The sequence below is a fragment of the Plectropomus leopardus genome, chromosome 3 (assembly GCF_008729295.1).
Source record: "Plectropomus leopardus isolate mb chromosome 3, YSFRI_Pleo_2.0, whole genome shotgun sequence".
Taxonomy (NCBI): Eukaryota; Metazoa; Chordata; class Actinopteri; order Perciformes; family Serranidae; genus Plectropomus; species Plectropomus leopardus.
In genome coordinates, this window is record NC_056465.1 from 11,217,199 (window position 1) to 11,241,152 (window position 23,954).

General features: G+C 39.9%; 1 protein-coding gene across 1 annotated transcript in view; it reads left to right on the top strand.

Moving 5' to 3' along the window:
* LOC121964183 (ephrin type-B receptor 1-like) overlaps positions 1-23,954 on the top strand; it is a 103,928-nt gene that overhangs the window by 19,466 nt on the left and 60,508 nt on the right. Inside the window, exons 2-5 of the mRNA XM_042514399.1 lie at positions 19,450-19,514; positions 20,144-20,434; positions 22,148-22,366; positions 22,486-22,666. Of these exons, the coding sequence (XP_042370333.1) occupies positions 19,450-19,514; positions 20,144-20,434; positions 22,148-22,366; positions 22,486-22,666 (756 nt within the window). The remainder of the gene's footprint in view (positions 1-19,449; positions 19,515-20,143; positions 20,435-22,147; positions 22,367-22,485; positions 22,667-23,954) is intronic.

Genomic DNA, 23,954 nt, shown 5'->3' on the forward strand with positions numbered 1-23,954 from the left:
AGAGGCAGTGGTATGGTAATGTGCAAAACCAGCATAACAAAGTTCCATGTGATTTATTTATAGTGCAGTGCAGAAGATGAGGTGGAGTTGAGGAGGAAAGAAGCTGCTCTGTAGTCTGGTGGTACGAGCGCCTGCCAGACGGCAGCAGGGCGAACAGGCTGTCTGTGGTTGGTTTTATCTTTTAGTATTCTTTGGAAAGAATCGGTGAGTAATCAAACAGTTTGCCCGGCAATGTGCCATCTTTTGAGTTTTTAAAGGTGGCCTTATTTGCCAAAATAGATCTGATATAATAGATTTATAGTTTTCAGTTGATGTATTCTCTTGAATATGGACACTGAAAAGTATGTTTCAGGGCTGCAACCAATGATTATTTTCACAACCAGTAGATTTCTTAAGCAGTCGATAATGTTTTGGTCTATAAATGCCAGAAAATAGTAAAAAAAAATGTCTTCAAATGTCTTGTTGTATCGGAGCAAATAGTGTGAAACCCAAACTAGAGAATGCCAGACAAATTGGTAAAGATGCACTTAAATAATTAAGTGATTATCGAAATGTTTCCGTAATCTATTGAATAACCAGGTATTTGTTTTAGCTGTGTATTTCTTTTTTCAGATTAGGCACCGCAAACAGATTTATTTTTTACATCAAATGTACGCAGCAGTACTCTCAGAAATTCAAGAGATCTCAAGAGCGATGTCCCAAGAGGCCACTCTTTTTGTAGTTTAGTGAACCTACCTTTTGAACGCATGATATTCTGATTGTTCTCATAGACTTTCTATATACATTGGTTAAATGTAGTAATATAGACAACCAAGTGCAGTCTCGTGTTCTCAGGGGTCGTGTCAGCAGCCACTTCACCTCCACATTGTGGTCTGCAGTGAGTCTGGAAGCCTGCTGCCCCACAGCGACATGACCAAACATCATACTGTGCAAGCATGTGTCTCTTAGCCATGCCGCACACTGTCAAGTAAGCATAAGGTGTCTCACCGAGCTGGCGGATGTCTTCCAGGCTGGCTTCGGCAGTATGTCTGTCCACAGATTGACCCGCTGATAGATTGAGACTGTCAGGGGAGATACAGCAGAGGCATGGTGGCATGCGGTCAGCTGATATCTCTCTCTCTCTCTCTTTCTCTCTTTGTTCATTTCTGTCTTTCTCTGGCTGTCTCCTGGGAGACAAGCGGAGACACATGCTGACATGTGATAAACAGATCTGTGACTAATGGTCTGCCTTAATAGAATACAAATTAGATGATTAGACAACCTCTTTTATGCCAAGCAAGGAAAAGCAAGGTTCACAATATAATGCTTGGAGCTGGAGTCTGCTTGTTTTTAATTATCTTCTTATATCCCATCTGCATGGTGGGGGGTGGTGTAAGACTGAAACTGGTTCATCTGCTTGGTGGTGTGTTTTGATTTTGGAAAATATTGATTGGCTTGTCAAGTCACGCTTGTCCTGGTGTACAATGTCAGTAAATTATATATTCATGTTCAAATTACCTTGACATTTCACAGCTGGATACCAACAACATATCTGCCAAGTCTTTCTTGGAATTTCAGTGTACACTGTAGCTCTGATGTTTCTTCTGGAAAACCAATGAAGGAAGAAAAAAATCTATAGCAGTAACAGATCCTTTAGTCTTTTAGTTTGTTTTATATAAGTCTGCAGATGGGTTTTTCACCTCAATTCATAAACCACACTATGTCTTCAATGTAACCTGGCAACCCAAAAGACAATGAAAAACAGGAAGAAAAGGACTGTGGTCATGGTGTCATTGTCAGTTGGTGTCAGGATGTCAGAGGAAGGTGTTTATATTGATATGGGAACACTGATGACAGTTAACAACATGCTTTTGCAATAATTAATATGGACACCTTTCTTTTTGCTTCCTTGTTTTTGTTGGCAGCCCTGTCTCTTAGAAATCTGCTTTATATACAACCAATTTGAAACGGCAAATTTGTTTTCTTATAACATAATAGAAATGTTGCTATGTAACGTTCCTGGCAATCTGCAAAAATGTTACTAAGCATGTCCGCAAAATGTTCACTGACAACATTCATTTGTTTTCTGCCAAAATAGGAAATCAATCTATTTGTACTGACTTCATTATTATTATTCCTTTTTTTTCTCCAAAAATTTACATTTGACTTCATGATCTTTCCATTACCTGAATCAAAGTGCCAGCCATTGAGAAAGATGGATGAGGAGGGGACAATTTTTTTCAAATTTGAACCCTCCATCCGTACACCCCAGCACCACCACTGGTACACAGACCATTGCATACACTTTGGGCAGGGCTTATCTATACCCACTGACCACCCCTGATGATGGGCCTGCCTAAACCTAAGACAAGACTCAAACCTGGGATTCTGATGTCCCAGTCCTGTACTTTGTATGTCCGCCATCCACCCAGATTGCCTTCCTGCCAATCCAGCGGGTGGTAGTATTCATTAACTCAAAAAAAATGTTGTCTGTGAACCTAATCCAGGCAGCAATTATGTTGTCATGCTGCATTATTATGGAACATGTTTAGAAATATGCAAACATAATTTCGAGGAGACAGGGTTGTTGCTGGACATGCATGGTAGGGCAAGAGTCAAGTACTGTCAGTCAACTGATGAAACTGATGAAAAAGACACAAAAACCACCTCAGTTACAGCATGACAGATGCAACATTAATACTCTGCTTTCTTTGACAACATAAATTGATGCTGACATCATAAAAAGATATGATTTTCAGCTTTGCGCATTATTGTGGCTGAACTCTTTCATGTTGATTAAAATAGATTTTAATGGATGTACATCAAAGCTATGTTTAGTCTTTTTGTTAAAGCTTTTCGTTTAAGTTTTTAGTTAGTTATTAGTTGCTAAACTGATTAGTTTATAGACAGAAATGTAGTTGGTAACAATTTTAAAAATAGGGCAAAAGTTTTTTGTAATTTTAAGGAAAAATGCCAAAATTAACTGGTTTTAGCTTCTCAAAATTTAATTTTGATATTTGAAAGTTTTTGAAATAATAAACTGAATCTCCTGTTTGGACTGTTAGTTGGACAAAAGCAACCTGAATATGTCAACTTAGGGCTTTATTTTTGACTATTTCAGACACAAATATTAATCATTTAATTAAGAGAAAAACTGACAAGTTGATGAATAATGGAAATAATTATTAGTTGCAAGTGCAGAGTGTAGTTTGGAAGGCTTTTTTTTTGGCAAAGTCTAGTGTTTGCTAACAAATGAGCTTATTTAAAGAACTGCACCCTGATCACAACTATTTAAATTAGGTTTTTTTTATACAAGCATTTATAATTGCATTCTCAGCTGACAACATTGGCTTGTTGGAGTCTTCATTGTACTGAAAATGTGTATTTTTTAGCACTTGTTTTTCAGTCTCCACATTGCCTTGTCAGTGCACTTATATAAACTTAAGAGGCTGTAATGCTGCTGTGGGTGTATTCTTTGTGAATAGGATGAGCTTGTCACTGTTTGAGATGCAGTGTAGATGTACTTAGACACACAATACACTCCGTGGCCCATTTCCTTTCAGCCGAATTCTTTTCAGTTACCGAGTCCTTTTCCATCAGGCTTTATTCTGAGCGCAAGTCACATATAAAATTATTTTTACGCCGCACTTTGATAGACTCCCGTGGCTTTCTAAATTATTATCAGTTTACATGTCAAAATGCAAAAGAAATATAGACTGGAAGTATATTTACTTAAGATTGATTTGATGAAAAATGTGGGGGATTAGGGTTTTGATGTTTGGGGCTTGGAGATTAAATGTTGGCGTTTGGAGCTGTAATGCTTCGATGTGTAGCTCTCAGTTCTGCCTCGTCTGATTTCATGTCCCACTCATCTTTCATTTCTGACTGGCAGCTCTGAGACGCACACAGTGAAAACATTGGAAATCTCTTGATGCTCTTAAAGCCCTACTGGATTTTGCGGCGTAGTTTTGTGAGTTTATGAGTTTCGTGACAGTTGAAGTTGTAGTCTCATTTACAGTGTGCTCTAGATGTCATATTCAAAGTGACAGTTTCTGACTATCAAATGGATGCCAGCACAAGTTCACTTGATGTCCATTACTGTGTTTTAATCATACCAAAAACATTATATGGTTTTATCATTGAGGATGTTGGATACAGCATTGTCGAAGCCTTTTCTTTTTAATCTGACTCTTGTGAGTTCGCCAACTTTATAGAAGTGCAATATTAAATCACTGAAAAACCCATTCAGCCTTATCTTTGACCCTTAAAGCATTCAGCCACCCTCACAACCCTGCTATATCACAAGCAAAGGAGTGCATCACTTTTATGGTGCAATGCAAAATTGCAACATTAAACGACATGCTTCAGCAGATGCAACAATCTTTTGCGCAGAGGATGCATATCATGTCTGTCGGAGAGTGACCTTACAGATGTTACGTTCATTTTTAGGAGCATGTGGATACAAGACAAATATCTGTCTGTCTGAAGCGTTTTAACCTGTCTGACTTTTTTCATTCCAATGCTACTTCCAAAACTGAATCTCGTGGCATATACCATGTGCCAATCCTAACCACTGCTATTTTTGTTTCCAAAATGCTTTCTTGCTGCTCCAACACATTTGGATCAGTCAGGTTAAGAAACATAAGGCTGTATCTGTAATTTTGTGCGAATGCTAAATGAAAATGGCATTGCCATTCTCAGATTTAACAGTAAAAACTGATCACTGCCATCACATCAAAATGCATTCACTCTGGAGCACTTGCACATTAAGTCTAGCCAATACCCAATCCACTAAATAGGGTCGATATCGAGATTGGTACATCTGTCTCAGCATTAATTAAATGCTCCTTTATGTTCAGTTCAACAGCTGTTTCCTCTCTCACCTGGTTTTCACTCACAGAGCTTTCAGATTTATGCTGATATGTTTCAAACTGTCAATTATAAATCCATGAACCATCTGTGTCGGTCACATCCAACTGACACTTTGCTTCAAGGCACCAACGAGGATTAATTTTAAACCAGATTAAATCATAATTTAACTGTAAATCATGTTGAACCAAACTAGTTTAAACTTTAAACCTCTATTTAAATGTCATCTTAGTTTTTACTTTAAACCTAGATTAAAAGCAATTCTGTTGCACCAACTCCTGTTTAAAATGTGATCCATTATTAACTTAAAACTTAATTCGAGAACGTTTAACTTTTAAAATGGCTTATTTGACATAGATTTAGAGACAAATCTAATTCCTTGAAAGTAAAGGGACAGACTCAACTGAAATAAGTTTTATGATACTGCTAAATTTCTGTTGAGACACCGGTTTAGCAAGAAAGCTGACACGGAGCTGAACAGGAAGATTGGACCAGCTGGCAAACATGGCAATGAAAGAAAGAAAAGTTAAAGCTGTCTGCCAGTTGCTGCCGGGCAGTCACTTGTTGTTTTATCTTCTATTACTTGGCCATGTTGCCCCATTAATTAAGTTTTTCACAAAGGAGGAGAAATTAGAGCTTACTAACTAACTAACTAACTTACCTTTTGGCTAGTAAACAATGCAACCTTTTGTCAGTGAATACAGAGCAACCAAAACAATACATTTGATGGAGACTTGAAATGCAAAGTTTAGGACTTCACATGGGACTTGAGTGCAAAGACTTGAGACTTACTTAAGATTTACAAAACAATGGCTTGGTCTCACCTCTGCATGGAAGACACTCGTAGGACTTGTCTCAAGAAATCTAGCATGCATGTACACACAGTATGTATCCAGTGTCCTCCAACTCCACCACACATCCCTTCCGGGATTTTTGACTTTGTCTGTTTATGTTCCCATTTGACAAAAGAGTACCATATGTTCAACAGTGAGCTCATAAACTTTTATTTGTTAATACAGAGGCCACTGTATGTCAGCCTCACTGGTGCCTACTTATGAAGCTCTCTGAATTACCTATCAATGCACTGAACATTCACGTTAACAAACGATCCACCATGTGATGATGTCTACAGGCGTCGCTCTGCTTAAAAAAAAAAAAAAAAGCAGAGCATGTCAGTTAGAGGCCTGTTCCCCTTGTGTTAGTCACAAAAGCACAAAGGATTCTGCCACATTGACAGACTGGATGCTTCACACAGCGCTTGTGTCTCTGAGCGGGCGTGTGCACGTGAATGTGCGCATGTGCACGTTTCTTTTTGTGGTAGTGGCAGTTTCATGTTAAGTTTTCTTCCAGAGAGAGAAAGAGAGAGAAAGACAGCCTTCATCAGGGCTCAGTTCTAAAAATACGAAGCCAATATGTTCTCGTTTTATTGTTGAGCCGTCCCTGTTTTCTAAAAGACAATAAGTTCGTTATTTATTTATTTTTACAGTGACTAGCGCACCCTGTTGTCTAAAAGCTCAATATGTTGCAGCTGTATTTATAGTGACAAGCCTCTACTTTGACAAGCAATCATATTCTGGAGAGCTGCGATACATCTTCTGTGCTTTAAAGCCACAAACCTGCCCTGCTTGTTTAAAGGCTATGTATTTTGTTGACAGGTCTGCACTGTTTTCCTGTGGTGTATTGAATTATCTAACATCTAATATGTCTTAGTGACAAGTCATCAAACTGTACCACTGCAAAGAAATCCAACATTATAGGAGCTATGTGCCGGCATTTCTCAATCTAGACTTTTTTTTGACAGAAGCGATGGAAAAAGCTGTAAATTGTTTAAATGCGCAGGTATCGCAGGGGGGGTGTAACATCTTTGGATAGGTTTGTGTAGGAGAGATGATATGTTGTGTTTTCCAACAGTGACAAGCATGTCCTCTTTCATCAAGTGAAGTCATGACACCTCAGATTTTCTAGGTCAAGGCTGTTAACAACAGATGCGAGAGGGGAATGAGAGGAGAGGTGAAATCAGAGGGCGAGGGAGACACAAAGGACGCGGCAAAGAAAGAAACAGCGACAGGGACCACAGAGTCTGAAAGTGTGTGTGTTTTGTGTGTAATGCTTGTTCAAATAAGAAACCGTGACACAGATAAGTGCTCATGTGTGACAGCCTGGTTGTTCTTTTTAACACAGCAGCCCTGCGCCTCTCTCAGCTTCCATTCACAACAACAACAACGTGTCAGCAGCGAGAAAAACAACCTCATACCTTAAGGCATTGGTTTTTACTTGTGCACACGTCTGATCCTAAAGATCTGTTGCTGTGAGACCACGCTGCTTTGTGGGCACACTTGGCCTGAAACCGTCTGCAGTGTGCGTGATGGATGGATATCTTTAAATCTGTATCCATTTATTATCTGTTGACGACCTGTTGTCAGGTAGTCTTTTGTTCGTGCTGGCTGCTGGTGCTTTGGGTTGGTGTTATGGGAGGTTTACAAGTTTGCCTTGTTTGAGAAGATACTGTATATGAATAATATCGGAAAAATGTTTTGGGCCACTTGTGGGGAGCTGAAGAAGCTGTGAACAGACAGTTGATATGATGAGTGTGTTAGCAAAAGAGCTGCCTATTTACACAACTGGAAGACACTGAGCAACATAAGCACTCATTCGTAGATCTCGAAACCATGCTAGTTAGTACAATTTTACTCTCCTGTTAGCTCTGCCTGGCCTTCATCAACTCCTGAGGAGAAAATCTAAGTGCTTCACTCTGTTCACCATCTAGTAGCATTAGTGACTCTGTCTGCTGTCTGGTGCTGGACAGGCAGAGTGGGCTTAATCAAGCATTTTTGCTGGAAACAGCTCTCTGCTGCAGCTAGAAAAATTATTATAAAAGTGAACTGAAACAGGAAAGTTGCTGGCAAAAAGGAGGGCTGAGAGGAACTACTGAGTTGGGTATTTATTTTCTGTGGGTTTGTCACTGTGAGTGACTTCTTTTGCTCCATTGTTACTGTAATATAAAATAGTGATTAATGCAGCTTTAATTCAATTCAGATAAACAACATATCACCTTCATATATCATACAACATGACAAACATGCAAAACTAGAGAATGGCAGCTGCCGGAATTGTCCCTCCCCGTCTCCCTTGCACTAAATATGGCAACAAAGATAGAAGAACATTTGTTTTAAAAAAAAATCTGCTATCATGCCTCTCTCTAGTGGATCATAACATATTGGATGTTTAATCTGCAGGTCCAAAATGAGACCAAACTTTTCTGTGGATTAAGAATGGGCATCAGTACTCAAGTACTTGTTTGGATGTCAGAATTCATTCAACGAATAGAGTACCCTCCACTGCCGCCGCTGCTCCTACATGTGAACATGACGTTTTTGTTTTTTTCTAACAAATTAAAATGGGTGAAATCTTATTTTATTGTCTAGCCTGGTGTAATGTATTGCCTCGCTCAGCATCTCCTTGCTCCATTGTCCTGTTCTATTTCTCTATTCTCATGTGAACTGTGCATGTGGTTTATTGGACTCCTGGTTCTTGAATCCTGGTTGTTATAAAAATGAATTTTAAATAGCGCTTGTTTTCTGTTGTTGGCTAATTTACATTCCAATTCTAATGCTTTTTTTCCCTGCAAGTACTTGAGTACTCTATAATACCTCAGGTCGAATACTGGAATGTGGAAGTTAGACAATTTTTGAGCCTTAACAAGGGCGGAAAGTAGCCTGTAACAGGCAGTAAGGCTTCTTGTTTATAGCCAGGCCCACAGTAAGTGTGCCAGACTTCAGATTTGACATATTGGCCAAAGCATTTAAGTCCAACTCCCGAGTCCATCTCGTGATGCCTTTGGGCCCAGAACAACTTTTCCCTATAGACTTGCATTGTAAAAGAGTAAATCAGTGGAAACATTTGCTTGAGGGTCCCACCCCACGCAAAATTACTACTCTCACCATCAGAATTGAATTGATTTTGTTCGAAAACATTTGGAATGTCTAGAAAAGCAGTATGATTAAATCATTTTATCAACACCGGCCAAGCTGTTTTGAGTTGGCCACTCAGCCAGCGAAGCCTCGCGTGGACCTGCCCTGTGGACCCAATTATCTAGAAGATCCATGTACTTTTACACCTGGAAAGTCAAACCTTTTTTTGCTTTATGTGCCACTGAGCTGCTTCTCTAGCAATGAATGGAGCCCCGCCTCCAACACTACATCCAGTACTCTTATACATCCATGTTTTTAGCAGAGATAATTTCCAGATATGCTTTTTGCTCTATGCCCTTGCTACGTGATTTTGTTGACTACTTGCATCCCTACCAGCTGGTTAAAATCAGAAGGATTCAGCAGTCAATGACAGTATAAAACTATCAGTGAAACAGCTTTTTTAACTTTGTGAATAATTGCAGCCATGAGAGGTCCTAGTCATAAACATGTGCACAGAATAAAAGGCTGATTGGTCCAGTAGTATGTGAGATTAGCCGCAGACAGACAGATACACACACGCACATACCCAGCCAAAGGCGTGATCCCCTCCAGGATTATGCCTGGCTGAGATAACAGCACTACGGTATCAGCATGGTACAGTGATGCATGTTGCTGTCATGTAAGTGCAGTATTCAGCTGGAAACTATGAGAAGTTCTGGGCATGTACTGCAGTGGGGGGAAAACAGTATCACATAACTTCTTACTAATATTAAGTGACAGTGAGAGTTGAATTTCAATAAGATGCAAGTGGAACACTGATATAGGCTTACATGTAAAATCAATAGGTGTTTTATTCAAACAAGTTTACATCAGGGCACCATATGATTATATTTTTAATGTACAGCTTTATAAATAAGAAGTAAATCAATATATGACTGCAGTAGGCTTTTTATCAGACAACTAATTCAGCAGGTGATTTATGCTAAAAATCAATGAGAAACAGAATACCCTGTCAACCTTCTGCTGCTTTCCTCGTATTAGGTTATTTAAGGACCTTCTTCAAACCCATTTTTGCTTGTTTTACTGTAACAGCATGATGTAACTTCATAATGTAATGCATAGGTTTCACCTTAACTGCTCCATTCAGAATGATCTGTGTGTCGAGGTCTACTATTTTAGCAGGAATGGAGGTGCTTGAATTACCCCTCTTGGTTAAAGGAGTTTAAAAGTGCATAAATAAGAGCGGAGCTGACAGTAGAGGCTCATCACCTAATTTAGCAGCTAGGAACCAGAGAGCAGAAGCTGAACACCACCATGAGAAATTCAACAGCTTCAAAAGGAACTTGGACACAGGAATATTTTATCATTTTACCATTAGGATTGGGCTCTTGACACAAACACGCCTCTAGTGGAAAAAGCATCGCTTTTGATAAAAAGGAAAATGGGAACAAAGCCAAATATAAGCCACAAAAAAGCAGCAAGATTTGTCAACATGGGTATTGTTGAAATGTATTTATCAAAGAGTGAGAAAAGGGGAGAAAACACAAAATATCTTTGTGTTATTTTGTATTTAAAACAGTTTTTGTACAAAAGGGCGTCTACACAACCAGCGGTCTGAGCATGAGAGGCAAAGAATGAACAAATGCAAAGAGTATTTATGCAGTTTTCTGCACAACATGTTGTTGGGTAAAGGTCAAACAAAGGGTTAAAGAAGGTGAAACAAAGGGTGCATCCTGGCTTACTTCTCAGACAGTTTCTACTCTGCTATCAAGCTACTTTACACTTTGACAGCTTCAAATTCCTAATCTGTCTGACTGGCCTGTTCTCATTCTAAGGTTGTCAAATATTGCTGCTGTGTCAGCATTTTTGACTCAAGATCCCGATGGCGTCAGCTGAGAATGTGGCTGGACAGAACTGGTGGAGGTGTTATAATACCCTGGTTGACAGCTGGACGGCAACTGTCACATCTGCATGATGCGTGAAAAGTTGGCATCACTTGACAATGCAGCTGGACAGAACCAGTTGCATTACAGTGTCAAGTTGAAATGCTGCTGCTAATGATAAATATAAAGAGCATGAGGATGCCTGTAGAGTGGGCGGAAGATCTGCTGGATTAATTCAGCAAACCCCAGACTTTCATGCGGCACTCCGGTGTTGGCTTCCCATCTGAATGTGATGGACTTTTACTCTACATCTTACCATGATCTCCTTCTCCTAATCCTAACCATCCGTGCCAGCATGTGTGTTTGTTGACGTCCCAGCGCCATGTGCTTTTGTTGCCCAAACATAAGCATGTGCAGCGTTCCCACCACATGCTTGTGTTGACATCATGGTAACAGGATACTGAAACCCAATAGCAGATGAAGAGGACTAAGAGCGTAATATGTAGACTCGAAAGTCCACTACAAAGAGGTAACATGTGACGACCTGGGATGACAGCCTGTTGGTCTGACAGGCAAAAATGTACAAAGTGCATAGGCTATGTGTAGATATCAAAGTTTAAAAGGTCAAGTCACAAAACATATGTAAGGTTAAAAGGCCAGCTCAGAAGATAACATTTTTCCATAACAGGTCATTTAGGTAATCAAATAAAAGTAGAAAGGAATATGTTTAAGTGCAAAGGAATTGAATAAGATTTATTATTTGAACAACCTCTTAATTGCCCCCAAAGTGTAACTAATGGCTCGGAGCCCTTTGTGTTCATCACTGACACTAATATACTGTCAGGCTGCAGGTTGGCCTTTTCCGGAACTGCTACGTATGGTAGCATGCCCGAGTATTGAAATCCCTGCAGTGTGTGAAAGCAAATAAACAGAGATTAGCTATTAATACACGAGGACCAAGAGCCCCATGTGTCTAATTTGTTTTGTGCAGCACACAGAGGAGGAGAAATCAAGAAGGAAATTAATACCAGTATTAGCAGGGAAAGTTAGCAGAGGATGAGGGACTAATAAATGTGATACAGCAGGACCTATCTTTCTCTCAGATAATGTCAGAAGAAGGCTAACACATGGCTTAGTTTTGTTTTCCCACATTGAATGGACAAGCCCAGTAGACTTTGGGGAAATGCAGTAGATGATGAAAAACAATAATCCAGTGCTAAAAGGTCACACTATGAATAATAACTATCAGAATATGAGCATCCACCCTGATGAAACATAACATTTTATAAGCAGTTGTATCATAGTACTCCAGATTGGTCTTCGTCCCAAAGTTTCAAGAACACTTTCGAAGGTCTCTGTCTCATCTCAGACTCAACCTTATTTTTACTTGACCTATTCTTGGTCCAGGAAAAGAGGAGGCAGGATTTTCTTTCAAGACTGGTCAGGACCACAGCTGCAGGAATATCACCTTATTACCTGTGCAAAAAAAAAAAAAGTTAAATAAAGACTGTTAAGCTGATCTCAGCTCCTTAGCGTTTCTATTAATTTGCTCATAGAAAACTAAGACAGACTAAACTAGACAACTCCTACACATACAATTCACCTCTGCAACGCCTTTTGATAACTTTATCAAGACACTTCTCATGGTACACTTATACATACACACATACATAATGGCAATAAAAGAGGCGAATGAAGAGAAATCTTCATTTGTTTTCTGTGGGTGTTTTTATGGGAATGTGTGTGTGTGAGATAAATTTAAGGAGTGACTGTATTGCAGTGTGTCATGCAGTGTGGAATCTGCACCGGTCTGGTCTTGGATCTTTTCGTCTTGATACACTTAGGTTTGGTCCTGACTAAGCCTCAGTCATAGCCTGTATAAATATATATAAATCGAGTTCAGCATTTGGAGCCAGAAGTGACCATATTTGGACAAGAGGTTGAACCTGTGGAGGGGTGAGGGAGGGATCTGACTCTCAGACTGTAGCGACGCCTCGCAGACAGCCTGTCACTCAAGCCCCTCTTCACTCCCTTAAATTTGCATAATTTGGGGCCTTGACAAAATGTGAATGGGTGATTTATAGAAAAACACACCCCCTGTACAGTTGTCAAGAATGTTGAAAAGAACTATGAGACCAGTATTAGGCTGTAAACATGTTTATTTCTGCGACAAAGGTTGGCATTTTGACATGGGGTCTGTGGGGATTGACTGGTTTCTGGAGTCAGCCTCAAGTGGCCATTCGATGAACTGCAGTTGTTATTGGCAATTTTTCAGTCTCTGAGGTTGCAGCTTGGTCTCAGTTTAGGTGGTCCTTTCTACAACATTAGTAAACAGTGATGCAAAGCATGTGTTGGGTACTGCAACTGTATCAGCAGCTTAGGAAATTATTAGCTGTCAGTGCTTAAGTGTTTCTCAAATTGCTTTGAAAGTTATCCCAACAATATCATTGGCCACTGTCATTGTCTGTTTATCTGTAGCATGGATCAAATCGAGTGAGAATGAAGTGATATATTTATAGCTTTCGTTCTGGCGTGAGCAGAGTGTATGGCTTCACAAAGGTGGAAAGATACGCATTAGTTGGACAGTGTTTCTATTGATATTTTGGTAGTTTCCTCCAAATTTGAATGAACCTCCATCTGGGCATCAGATGTTAAGGTGTACTTGTGTGCCTCAATGCTGGTAATGAATCAAATACCAGCATTTTTTAAAGAGGCATTCAACTGATTTGACTTGCAGTGGGAGAATTTTCAACCAGCTGTGAAAACAGTTGTATGATGTCTACTGGAGCTCTGGTTATTTGAGCGTGAAGAGGAATGCTTAGCACAAAGCCTGCACTGAAAACTGGAGGAGTGGAGTTTAAGAGATAGGCAAGGGTCTCGCTGAAGTCCCTATTGACTGTATTAACCAAATATCAGAAGCCATTCTTTTTTGAGCTTCACTCATATAAGGGACTACAAATCAGAATATTCTCGCCAATGTTGCCTCCATATTGGCCACTAATAATGAAAAAAAAAATCTGTGTAACAACATGTAGTTTGTTGAGGCAAACAGTCCACACAGTAAAGTAATGTATTGTAGGTGTATTTCCCAACATTTGAAGCAGAGCTGCTGCTGATCCTATAGACATCCAGTAATTCAGTAATTTGAGTTTAATGGTCCATTTAGTGTATCTTCAAAGTGCTCCTTAAACAGTATCAGTATGCGTTACTTTCACTCTGGGTACGTGGATAAAAAAAGAAAAAAGCCCCAAACCAAACTCCCTCTCTAATTTATGACATGCAGGTGTCATGCTTTTGTAGCAGCATAGTGATTTTGTCCACAACATCGGCGGCTCCTCGTGTAAATCTACTGTTGTTGCATAGTTATGTCTATTTTTTTGCTGATACAATGTCTTTTTGAAGTGCTGAGCAGACTCTTTTAAGACAACAGGGTCAGCCCATTAGCCAGTACTTCAGATTGATGTTGAATGTAAAATTATCAGGTGAGGCTTTGCAGGCTGTGTACAAGCCAAAGTCTTAGCTGAAGGGAACAGATAAACAGATAAATAGCAGTATCGAGACACTGGAGTATAATGAGTCTACTGGAGCTCCTGTGGGTCCAATACAGGAAACACTTTTAAGACAGGAGCTAAAACTTGATAGGACTAACTATATACTTACTTTAATTCTGTCTTTCTTTTAATCTGAGCTATCTTTTTGTTCAGCAGTTCATCCTAGTGTTTAATTCTAATTACATCATTTCCTGTGGAGAGGTAAATGTTCGCCCTGGTTACATGTGTGGGAGAGTATTTCAGATTTTCAGAGCAGTTTGCCCTGCCACATAATTGTCTTCATAATTGATTTTGGGGGCATGGGAGGTTGAATTCAAAGAAAGGCTGCTCTGTGTGAGTCCTGCAGAGTTTATGTTTGTGTGTGTGTGTGAGGGCGTACACACAGGTCTGTATAGCCTACGTATATTGGATTTGTTCATTTGCACATCTGCGTCTCAATGTGTGTGTGCTCTCGACTGAGTTGTCCTTCCGTGACGCTGTGCCATTTCACTTCAGTGTCTGATTGGTCAGCGGTTGTCTCTGCGGGCGGCATGACGTCTTAAACTCCAGGAGGGCTTTTAGCATGTGTTTGGTTGGTGTGTATGTGCATGTCTGCGTGTTATTTTGGTGTGCTTCCTTAACCACACATATGATGCTCACAGGTGAACTTTCTTGCTTTTTCTCTGTGGCACATACAGTTCTATACAGTGCTCTCACACACACACACACACACACACACACACACACACACACACACACACATTCAGAGGCATATAGATCAGCACTAATTTGCAGTCTTTGAACAGTCGAAAATCTGGTTTGAACACACTAGGCCTATTAGCATAAGATGAACCAACCTCACTTGCCATTTGACCACCTGTACTTATACATCACACACACACACACAGTCAGTGAGAGAAAAAAAAAAAGAAAGACAAGACAAGGCGAGGCAGGGAAACAGTAAAATTGCCTCTAATTCAGCGTCTGTGATGGAAATACTTTTATTTCTCCCTCTTGGGCCACAACAACGATTTAACAGCCTCTTTGACTGCTACAATATCGCCCAGATTTACCTGCTGTTTCTTCTGCCATAAAATGGCTTTGGTTTTGTTCAGTGGTGTAGCATTGGTTGAGGAGGTGCTACACTGCGGGGGAGGTGGGCACACTGCTATCACAGGCTCCAGTATGTCAAAAGTAATTAGGCTGATCGGAGTGTATACCCTATTATGCACGGAGAGGTGTGTGCTGCGTGCTGTTAATTAGACTGATGAGTAGATGCACTCTAATAAGCCCAGCGTAGGTCTCTTCTCTTTTCAATTGAGAATTCACAAAGCACATTTGCTGATATGGTTTGGTTATGTTGTTATCATATTCCTGGACAAAAGATGGACAAGATATAAAGAAAATTGAAAATCAGTCAATTAATCTTCAGGGGTCTAATGATACATTGATCTGAATCTATATATTGATGAAATGATCAACGATAATATTACTGATGCAAAGTAAAATTGATACATACATTGACACAGATTGTCATCTTTAAATTCCGCTTTTATGTTGAAATTCCTATGTCTCCTCTTACATCCAAGCGCACCTGCTTTCTAAACATTCAAGCATTGCTAGCAGCCCAGCAACAGGCAGACAATGTCAAGCAGCCCCTTCCCCTGTCCCATTCTTGGGAATGCGATATCTCAAGAGCTCTGTGAGGGGATTCTCTTCAGTTTATCACAAACATCCACTTGGACTCAAAGATGCACTGATTATATTTTGGTGCTCACTGGTAAAATTCACTGTGGGCGCGTCCATCTTATTTATGTGAATGCGATATCCCCATTTTTTTTTCACATTTGGCACAAACGTCCAGTTGGACTGAAAATCAGAAGAGGATTTACTGGCAAGTAGGGTTTTACTTACAAGGTATATGTTTATTCTTTTTGGCACATACATGAAACATACAGGAATAAAAGTAAGTACAACTCAAAAACATGAATATATAATAGAAAAATTACAATAAAAATAGGACAAAATACTTAGGTACAGGGACTCAAGGGATACCTGATTACATTTGGGGGTCAGAGGTCAAAGTCAGTGTGACCCCGCATAACATGTTTTTGGCCTTTACTGAAGAATTCATACACTTATCATGACAAAACTCAGTTAAATGATTAAACATTTGGGCAATTTTTTTTTATTAATTTATATTTGCCCGATATAAGGGAATTAGAAATTGGATGAATAAAAAAAAAAGGGGGGGGGGGGGGTGTTTGTGTGTGTGTGTGTGTGTGTGTGTGTGTACGTGTATGTGTATGTTTACACCCACGTTACTCTCCCAGCACTTGATCATAATGCTCAAGCTGTGAGCGGGATGTAATAACATGAAATGATGAATTACAGAGGTCTCTCAAGAGTTCCTAGGCATGATGGTGCAATCAATTTTCAATAAATGTATTACCAGCAAAGTTTGTACATTATTTGCTTAAATTGCGTGAGAATATGCCTTTAACAATGCTGTTTTTTGAAGTAGAAATAAAGTGGTATGGTGGGGTATGACAGTGCACAACCATTGTTCTGTTCTTTAAGCAAAGCCTTGAATCAAACTCCTTTTTGCAAGAATTTGCTGGAAGGTATAGCTTGTAAGACTACACAAGCTATTCCAACATCTTCTCTGTCAACATTGTGGATTTCTCTCTATATTACCATTTTTCTTTTTAGCCTAATTTTTTTTTACCCGAACTTCAAAGACATCTGAGCAGGCAAAATATGCAAGGCAGAAATAAACTGGGTCTATATTCTGCTGGGGATCAGTGTTTGAAAATCTTTGTTGACAACATGCCACTAAATGCACTGAAGCTACAAATTAGATAGTGACAATTGTCATCGTTTGAATAAGCTTTGGTCCAAGATTTTGATAGTCGACTACATTTTCGCATGACAAGCATTTCATTTTCCCAAACGACCTTCACTCCCAGGGGAGAGCTGAAAAACTGGGTTCTGCTGTAATTAGGCTCGTTCGCTGACAAAAAAAAAAAAAAAAAAAAAGAAGCACCCAAGGTAGAGGGGGGGAGATAAAAGACAGGGAGGCAGAGTGAAGGAGAGGATGAAGGTGGGGAGGAAGTGAGGAGGAGGGGTGGAGATAATGAGAGGCAGGGTGACAGAATGAAAGAGTGCAAGAGGAGGAGAGCATGTCAAGAATCAAGGGGGGTTGTTTGCCTGCGGCTGCCTCGTGGTGTGATGTCGTTGAATCTTCTCACCATGTTGTATCACAAAGGCCTCTGTGTTAGGGTCTGTGTTGTCGGCATGCCGACTAACTTACGTCGGCTTAAGCATCTCAGCCTGTCCACTCGCTCTTAATTTTGCATACTGCAGTTTAGTTCACCCACAAGTAACTCAGTAGAGCTAAGAAACTGCCTGAGCCAAACCTGAAACAACAAATGTTTTTTAGCCTTTTGTGTGGTTCAAACACTTTTTTTAATGTCCAAAACATACTTTAACAGTAATTCATGCTCGTTTTTAAGATTTTCATATTACTGAATGTACGCTTCACTACCTGCACTACTTTGACTAGCAATATGTGATGAAAAGTGTCTACCATAACTCTGCGAACCTAAATTTTTGATATCGTGTGGTTTTCCCTCCACTTTCTGTACTATACCATCATTTATATAAACGGACATGGCAGCATTAATCTTTTTTTCCTGTATTTTTCAGGAAAAGTTCTTAGGGCAGCTCACATAGCAATATTTCACCATTAACACAGTAGGGTGTGTGTAATGTGAAGTGGTTACTTTTACAATTGATGTAGCCATCTAGGGTTCTGCTGTCTAATAGTCTCTCTTTACTTTCATACATCTTTTTTGCCATCTGAGAGAGTAAAATTGGTTCTGTGTTGTACAGTTCTGTGTCAGTGTGTCACCTTGCTGTGATTTAATCAGAGTCAGGTACAATGTGAGGTTACTACAGCAGATAGAGCTGATTGTGTAGCTTATGTTGGGGGCACCCAGATCTGTTGAGTACTGTCTACACAAATTCACATAATAGAGTTGTCTTGTATTGCTATTGCTGCCACTGACTGATTTCACCTGTTTGTAATTGATTAACTTGTGATACTGCCTTTACTCATTAAATAATGTGACTACTACTATTAAGTTTAAGGGATTATAATTTTAGATTTGATAGCACTTTTAGGAGTGGGAAATATATTAGCCTTCATGTTTAAAACAGAGAAGAAAAATATCTGATGGTTGACAATTTTATGTTGATTATAGCTATAGAATTAGAAGGTATGTCATACTGTGTGACAAGTTTTAATGTCTTTGTGTCAGCGACAGACATGGCCGGAGGCATGATGTTTGCGGGTTGTCCGTCCACCCGTCAGTCAGTTGATCGCATTATCGTGAACAAGATATTTTAAGAATGCCATGGAGAAAATTCCTCAAATTTGGCACAAATGTGCACCTGAAGGATGAACTGATTACATTTTGGTGGTCAAAGGTTAAGTTCACTGTGACCTCACTGTGTTCTCATGAACATTGACTGTCTTACCCTTATATTCTTACTAGGGTTGCAAAGGCATACAAGTTTCAAGGTATACCGTGTTATGAAAACTCATGGTTATGAGCATTGAGATCTGTAATCTGAAGCTTCGGGCTGCCAAGTCAAATGGATCTGTGTTGTTTATTGTGATTAGTTTGTCTAGATATCTTGTTTGACCACTGTAGAAGGTCAGGTCCAAAAGATTTAACATGGCGTGACATTAACTTCATAGTCTCTATTCATAGGCCATTAGCCATGACTGTAATCTTAATTATAAAGTAATAAATAACCTCATTACTTTTTCTAGAGTGCCAACAGTATTTCAATATACTATTTCATTACATACTGTAGTAACTGCTATGTAATGTGGTTGTATGTGCACAGATAACACTTGAAATGTCCATATCTGATGGATGCTGACTAAGCAAGAAATGCTTATATGGTTTAAAACTGTGTAAAACCTGTTGTCACTGTGTTATATCATTACTACTTTTGGTTACAGTTTGTTTGCCAGATATTTTTTTATTTGTTTAAGTTCCTGTGTGGCTATTATCTTTTTTATGGAGAGGGGAGAATCATTACAGAAAACAGTGTAAAGTGGGATTTTATGAATATGAATGACACGCATCACTATGCAGCACTAAAGTTGGCATCTGAGCTGACTGTTAATTAAACTCATACCTGTCCTCCTCCTGCAGCTCCCTCTTTTTCACCTCTCTCTCCGTCTCTCTTTTTGTCTGACAGAGACGGTGATGGATACAAGGACAGCGACAGCTGAGCTTGGCTGGATCTCGTTCCCTGCCAATGGAGTAAGAACAATGTGCAGAGGTGTACTGTGCGTGTGTGTAGGTGTATGCATGTGTGTGTACCCTTGGGGAAAGCAGTTTCAGTACACTTTACAGTGCTTCATTAAGGAGTCTGTCAAAATCCTAATTACAGTTGCAAGGTGACACCAATTAACTGCTATTGATGCAGAATAGAATGGATTCCAAGAGATCAGGGAGGCGTAGCTCACGAGAGTCCGCGAGAGACAAATTGTAAGAATAGAATAAAATCAAATAGAATACACTAAAATAGAATAGGGTCTTCCACCTACTTTCTTGAATTCCTTGGATTTTATAAATACCAGCTTGGCTACCAACTGGTTACAATGGTCTTCTGTGTGTGTGTTTGAGGTGAGCGGCTCTAATTGTGATGAATGGTTGTCCCTCTTCAGAAAAGAACAAGGTAGAGGAGAGAAAAAAAGGAATGAGGTAGGGGAATGGGATGTGAGAAAAGAAAGAGAGACAAAATAGGAGGGAGGGAAAGAGAAAGTTTAATTTGTGTCAGGTCTTGGTAAACCCATTAATCATTTTGGCCTCTCCTCTCCCCTCCTCCCCTACTTCCTCCCCTCTCATCTGTGCCCCCTACCCCTTCCTCACACACACACTTTCCCCAGTGGGAGGAGGTGAGTGGCTATGATGAGAACCTCAACACCATCAGGACGTACCAGGTGTGCAATGTGTTTGAGCCCAGCCAGAATAACTGGCTCCTCACGACTTACATCGACCGGCGGGCGGCACAACGCATCTACGTGGAGATCCGCTTCACTGTACGTGACTGCGCCTCCATCCCCAGCGTCCTGGGCTCCTGCAAAGAGACGTTCAACCTGTACTACCTGGAGACCGAGAGGACCGTGTCAGAGGGTATCAAAGGAGTGGAGTACTGGGCCAATGCCCCTTTTCTTAAGGTGTGGGTTCAAAAAGAACCAAAGTGTGAAGAGCTTTTGGTTTTGGAAGTATAATCATATTGTAAATAAGAATTTCAGAGTTAAATACTGATGTTGTCCTCAAAGTTAGCAGTTAATTTCAGATTTGTCATTTGTCAGGTTAAATAGGAATGCTAAGTGCTGTAGGGCCACATCAGTCAACCCTGTAAAAAGTGTAGGCCAGAGGCTAGAAATCCAACCTGTGCAAATTCAGTATATCTGAGTAGAAAACCCATCAGATCATCTGAAAAATGCTTTGTCGCAAAGCTAGGGATGGGTGACATATTGAATGTATTCAATGTATTGCCACTTGTTTCACGTGGGGTGTATAAAATAACTATCGTGAACATGGACTATAAATTGTCACAGACACAAAAAGACAGCCTTAGAAACATGATACTTTACACATATTCCTCCAGACCACTTTCTATTGAGCTGTAATGTGTAAGCAGATGAGGAATGCTTTTTGTGCTATTGTGCTGTACTGTACTACTATTTAGTCTCATTTAGCAACCATGGAGCACCAGTGTGACTTATAAAATACCATTAATGTATGAACTAGTGAGCTGTTTGTTTCAAGTTCATAGTGAATAAATCCTCACCTTTAATGGCATCACGTTAATGAGTTTAATGAGCAAGTCAGGCGTGTGTTTTTGTATCTGCAGAGCTCCTGATCGCTACTATTTAGTTGGATTTTTCGACTATGGAGCACCAGTGCCACTTGCAAATACTATTAATATATGAATTGAAGAGCTGCTAGTTTACAGCTCACAGTAAATAAATCTTGATGCTTAAAGGTGCTGTGGTAAGTTAACAGCCTTTAGCAGCTAGCAGAGAGGGTAACTGTTGCCTGCAAGCTTCAACTTCACAGCAAAAACATCAACACTTCTGGCCTGAGACAAGCAAGGTGTTACAAAATAAAATAAAATAAAATAAAATGAAAAGATATTAAAATAACGAGATATATATTGTGTATCACAGTATAGCCTAAAAATCCTCCCAATATTATTTTTCATTTAGCCATATTGCCCTGCCCTAGACAAAGCTGAGGGTAGGGTTTTGTTTTTCTTAGCCTATGAAAAGTTGTCATTTTGGAGAGGCATTGTTTTCACAGGATAGGGACAATATGCAATCTAGAAGAAAACTGCACTGATCCAAAGATGTTCAGTAAACTCAGCTCTGGATTCCTTTCTCATTAGTCTACAAAGTTCAAGCTCAAACTTCCTCCAGCCATTATAATTTAACATTTACTGATAAGACGTGTTTTTTCCTAGTGCTCTTTGGGATTCATAGTCGACTTCTCTCCTTAAAATGTCATGTTTACACAGCCCCATATATATTAACGGCTTTTCAGTTAACCAAATTGAATCAAATATCAGTGAAGCTTCACACTGTTTGTGTTGATGAATCAGAGGGTTTGAAACCATCCAAGTGTTAGAAATCTCCTAGCAGCCTAGTCTGGGGCCATCATGGAGGTTCACTGGGGAAATAGCAAATTATGACTAAATTCATATATACAGTAATAAAATGATATGTTGTGTGGGCACAAATGCATTACAGTGATTCACACATTACTCAGTGAATTTAAAATAAGCAAAGAACAGAACAGAAGAACCTAAACGTTTTTTTTTCCCTTCATTCCTCTTGCTTTCTTTGCCCTTCCATCCTTTCTTCTGTCTGTACATCACTGTAAAGGTGGACACTATTGCTGCAGATGAGAGTTTCTCCCAGGTCGATTTCGGGGGGAGGCTAATGAAGGTAAACACAGAAGTTCGGAGTTTTGGGCCACTGTCCAAAGGCAGGGGCTTCCACTTGGCCTTCCAGGATCTGGGTGCTTGCATGTCCCTTCTGGCTGTCAGAGTATTCTACAAGAAATGCCCGAGCGTGGTGCAGAACTTTGCTTTTTTCCCAGAGGTAGGGATCAGAACTAGCAGAAAACTGTGGTGCTCTTTTTATCCGGCTTTGATATTGTCTAACATGTAAACAGAGATTCAAGAAAGCACTTACAGTATACTGATTCTGATTGTGTGCAGACGCTGACTGGAGCAGAGTCCACCTCATTAGTGATCGCCAGAGGAAGCTGTATCCCCAACGCTGAGGAAGTAGACGTGCCCATAAAGCTCTACTGTAACGGGGACGGGGAGTGGATGGTACCCATTGGCAGCTGCAGCTGCAAGGCGGGTTATGAACCAGACAATGGCAACGTGTGTCGAGGTAAATCTTTGCATTAATGAGACTGTGCTGCTCAAACTGTGGTCATAAAAAAATGAAGGAAAAATTCAGCTGCAGAAACGACACAGTGGCACAGCACATCAAAGACGATACTAAATCGAGTGAATTCATTTTTTTTTGTTCTGATGACCTGGCAAACATCTTTGCATGCTGTACACAATTTTTATATTTTTTGTCTATCTAACAATCTAACAAGCAATTGAGACACAAAATCAATCACTAAGACAGAAATCTTTCCTTTTTTTAAATTTAAAATGCATGTCCCTATATTTCAGCCCCTTTCTGTGTCCCTTTGAAGGTTTTTGTGGGTCCGTGAATGCAGTTGGATCTCTCTATTTCCTTTTTTTCCTCTGCAGCAGTTTGTGAGTAGTAGGGTTGATAATTGATTGATTGATCCATTAGGAGTTGATCAAATCGATGGATGAGAGGAACAGCTGCTGAAAGTGAATGCAAACTTTTAAACCCAATACAAAGAACAGTTAAATTTCAATTTCATTGCACCTGAGGTTGTGCTTAATTTGTGGGGAACCCCGAACCATGCTAGAAAAAAATAGTCAAACAGATAGTCACGACCTTGATTCTTATATGTGTGTGTGTTATAGATATGGTTCGGAAATTATCTTTTGAACAAAATGTGTGCATATCAATACTTTATTTTCCATTCGCTGTGAGAATTGTGCCACATTTAAATCCTGTCTTTGTCTACAAAACAACACCATAGCCAGACTACTAACTATGCTGAGTCAATTCTGTTGAAAATGCAAATGTGTTATTGTGTGCAGGAGAGAAAAGTGGCAGTCCTAGCTGAATAATTCCATGCATGTGTACATTTTCAGATGTATTTTCGCCCGAGGGTGCAGCCCACGATGTTCCATATGTTAATATTAGTAGAAGCAGACTTGGGTGAGCATGGCACAGAAATAGCTCTTCTATCTCTTTTACCTCCTTTTTATATCTGGCCTCCTTCCCCATTTCCTCTCTGAAGTAGTACCCATCATTTCTTATTCTCCCTGGAGAGTCTCATCCATTTGTATGTGTGTGTCTGTGTGTGTGTGTGTGTGTGTGTGTGTGTGTGTGTGAAGGAAAACAGTGTGTGTGTGGCGTGTGAGCATGTGTGTGTGATGTATGTACATATGGTGAAATGATAAGTGAGGCCGCCTCATCCCATGTTAATTAGTTTAGCGTGTTCCAGCCAGATTAGTCCTCTGGAAATTAGTCCTGAACTGCCAGAGAGTGTCGGAGAGATAGAGGGGCAAGAAAGGATAGAGGG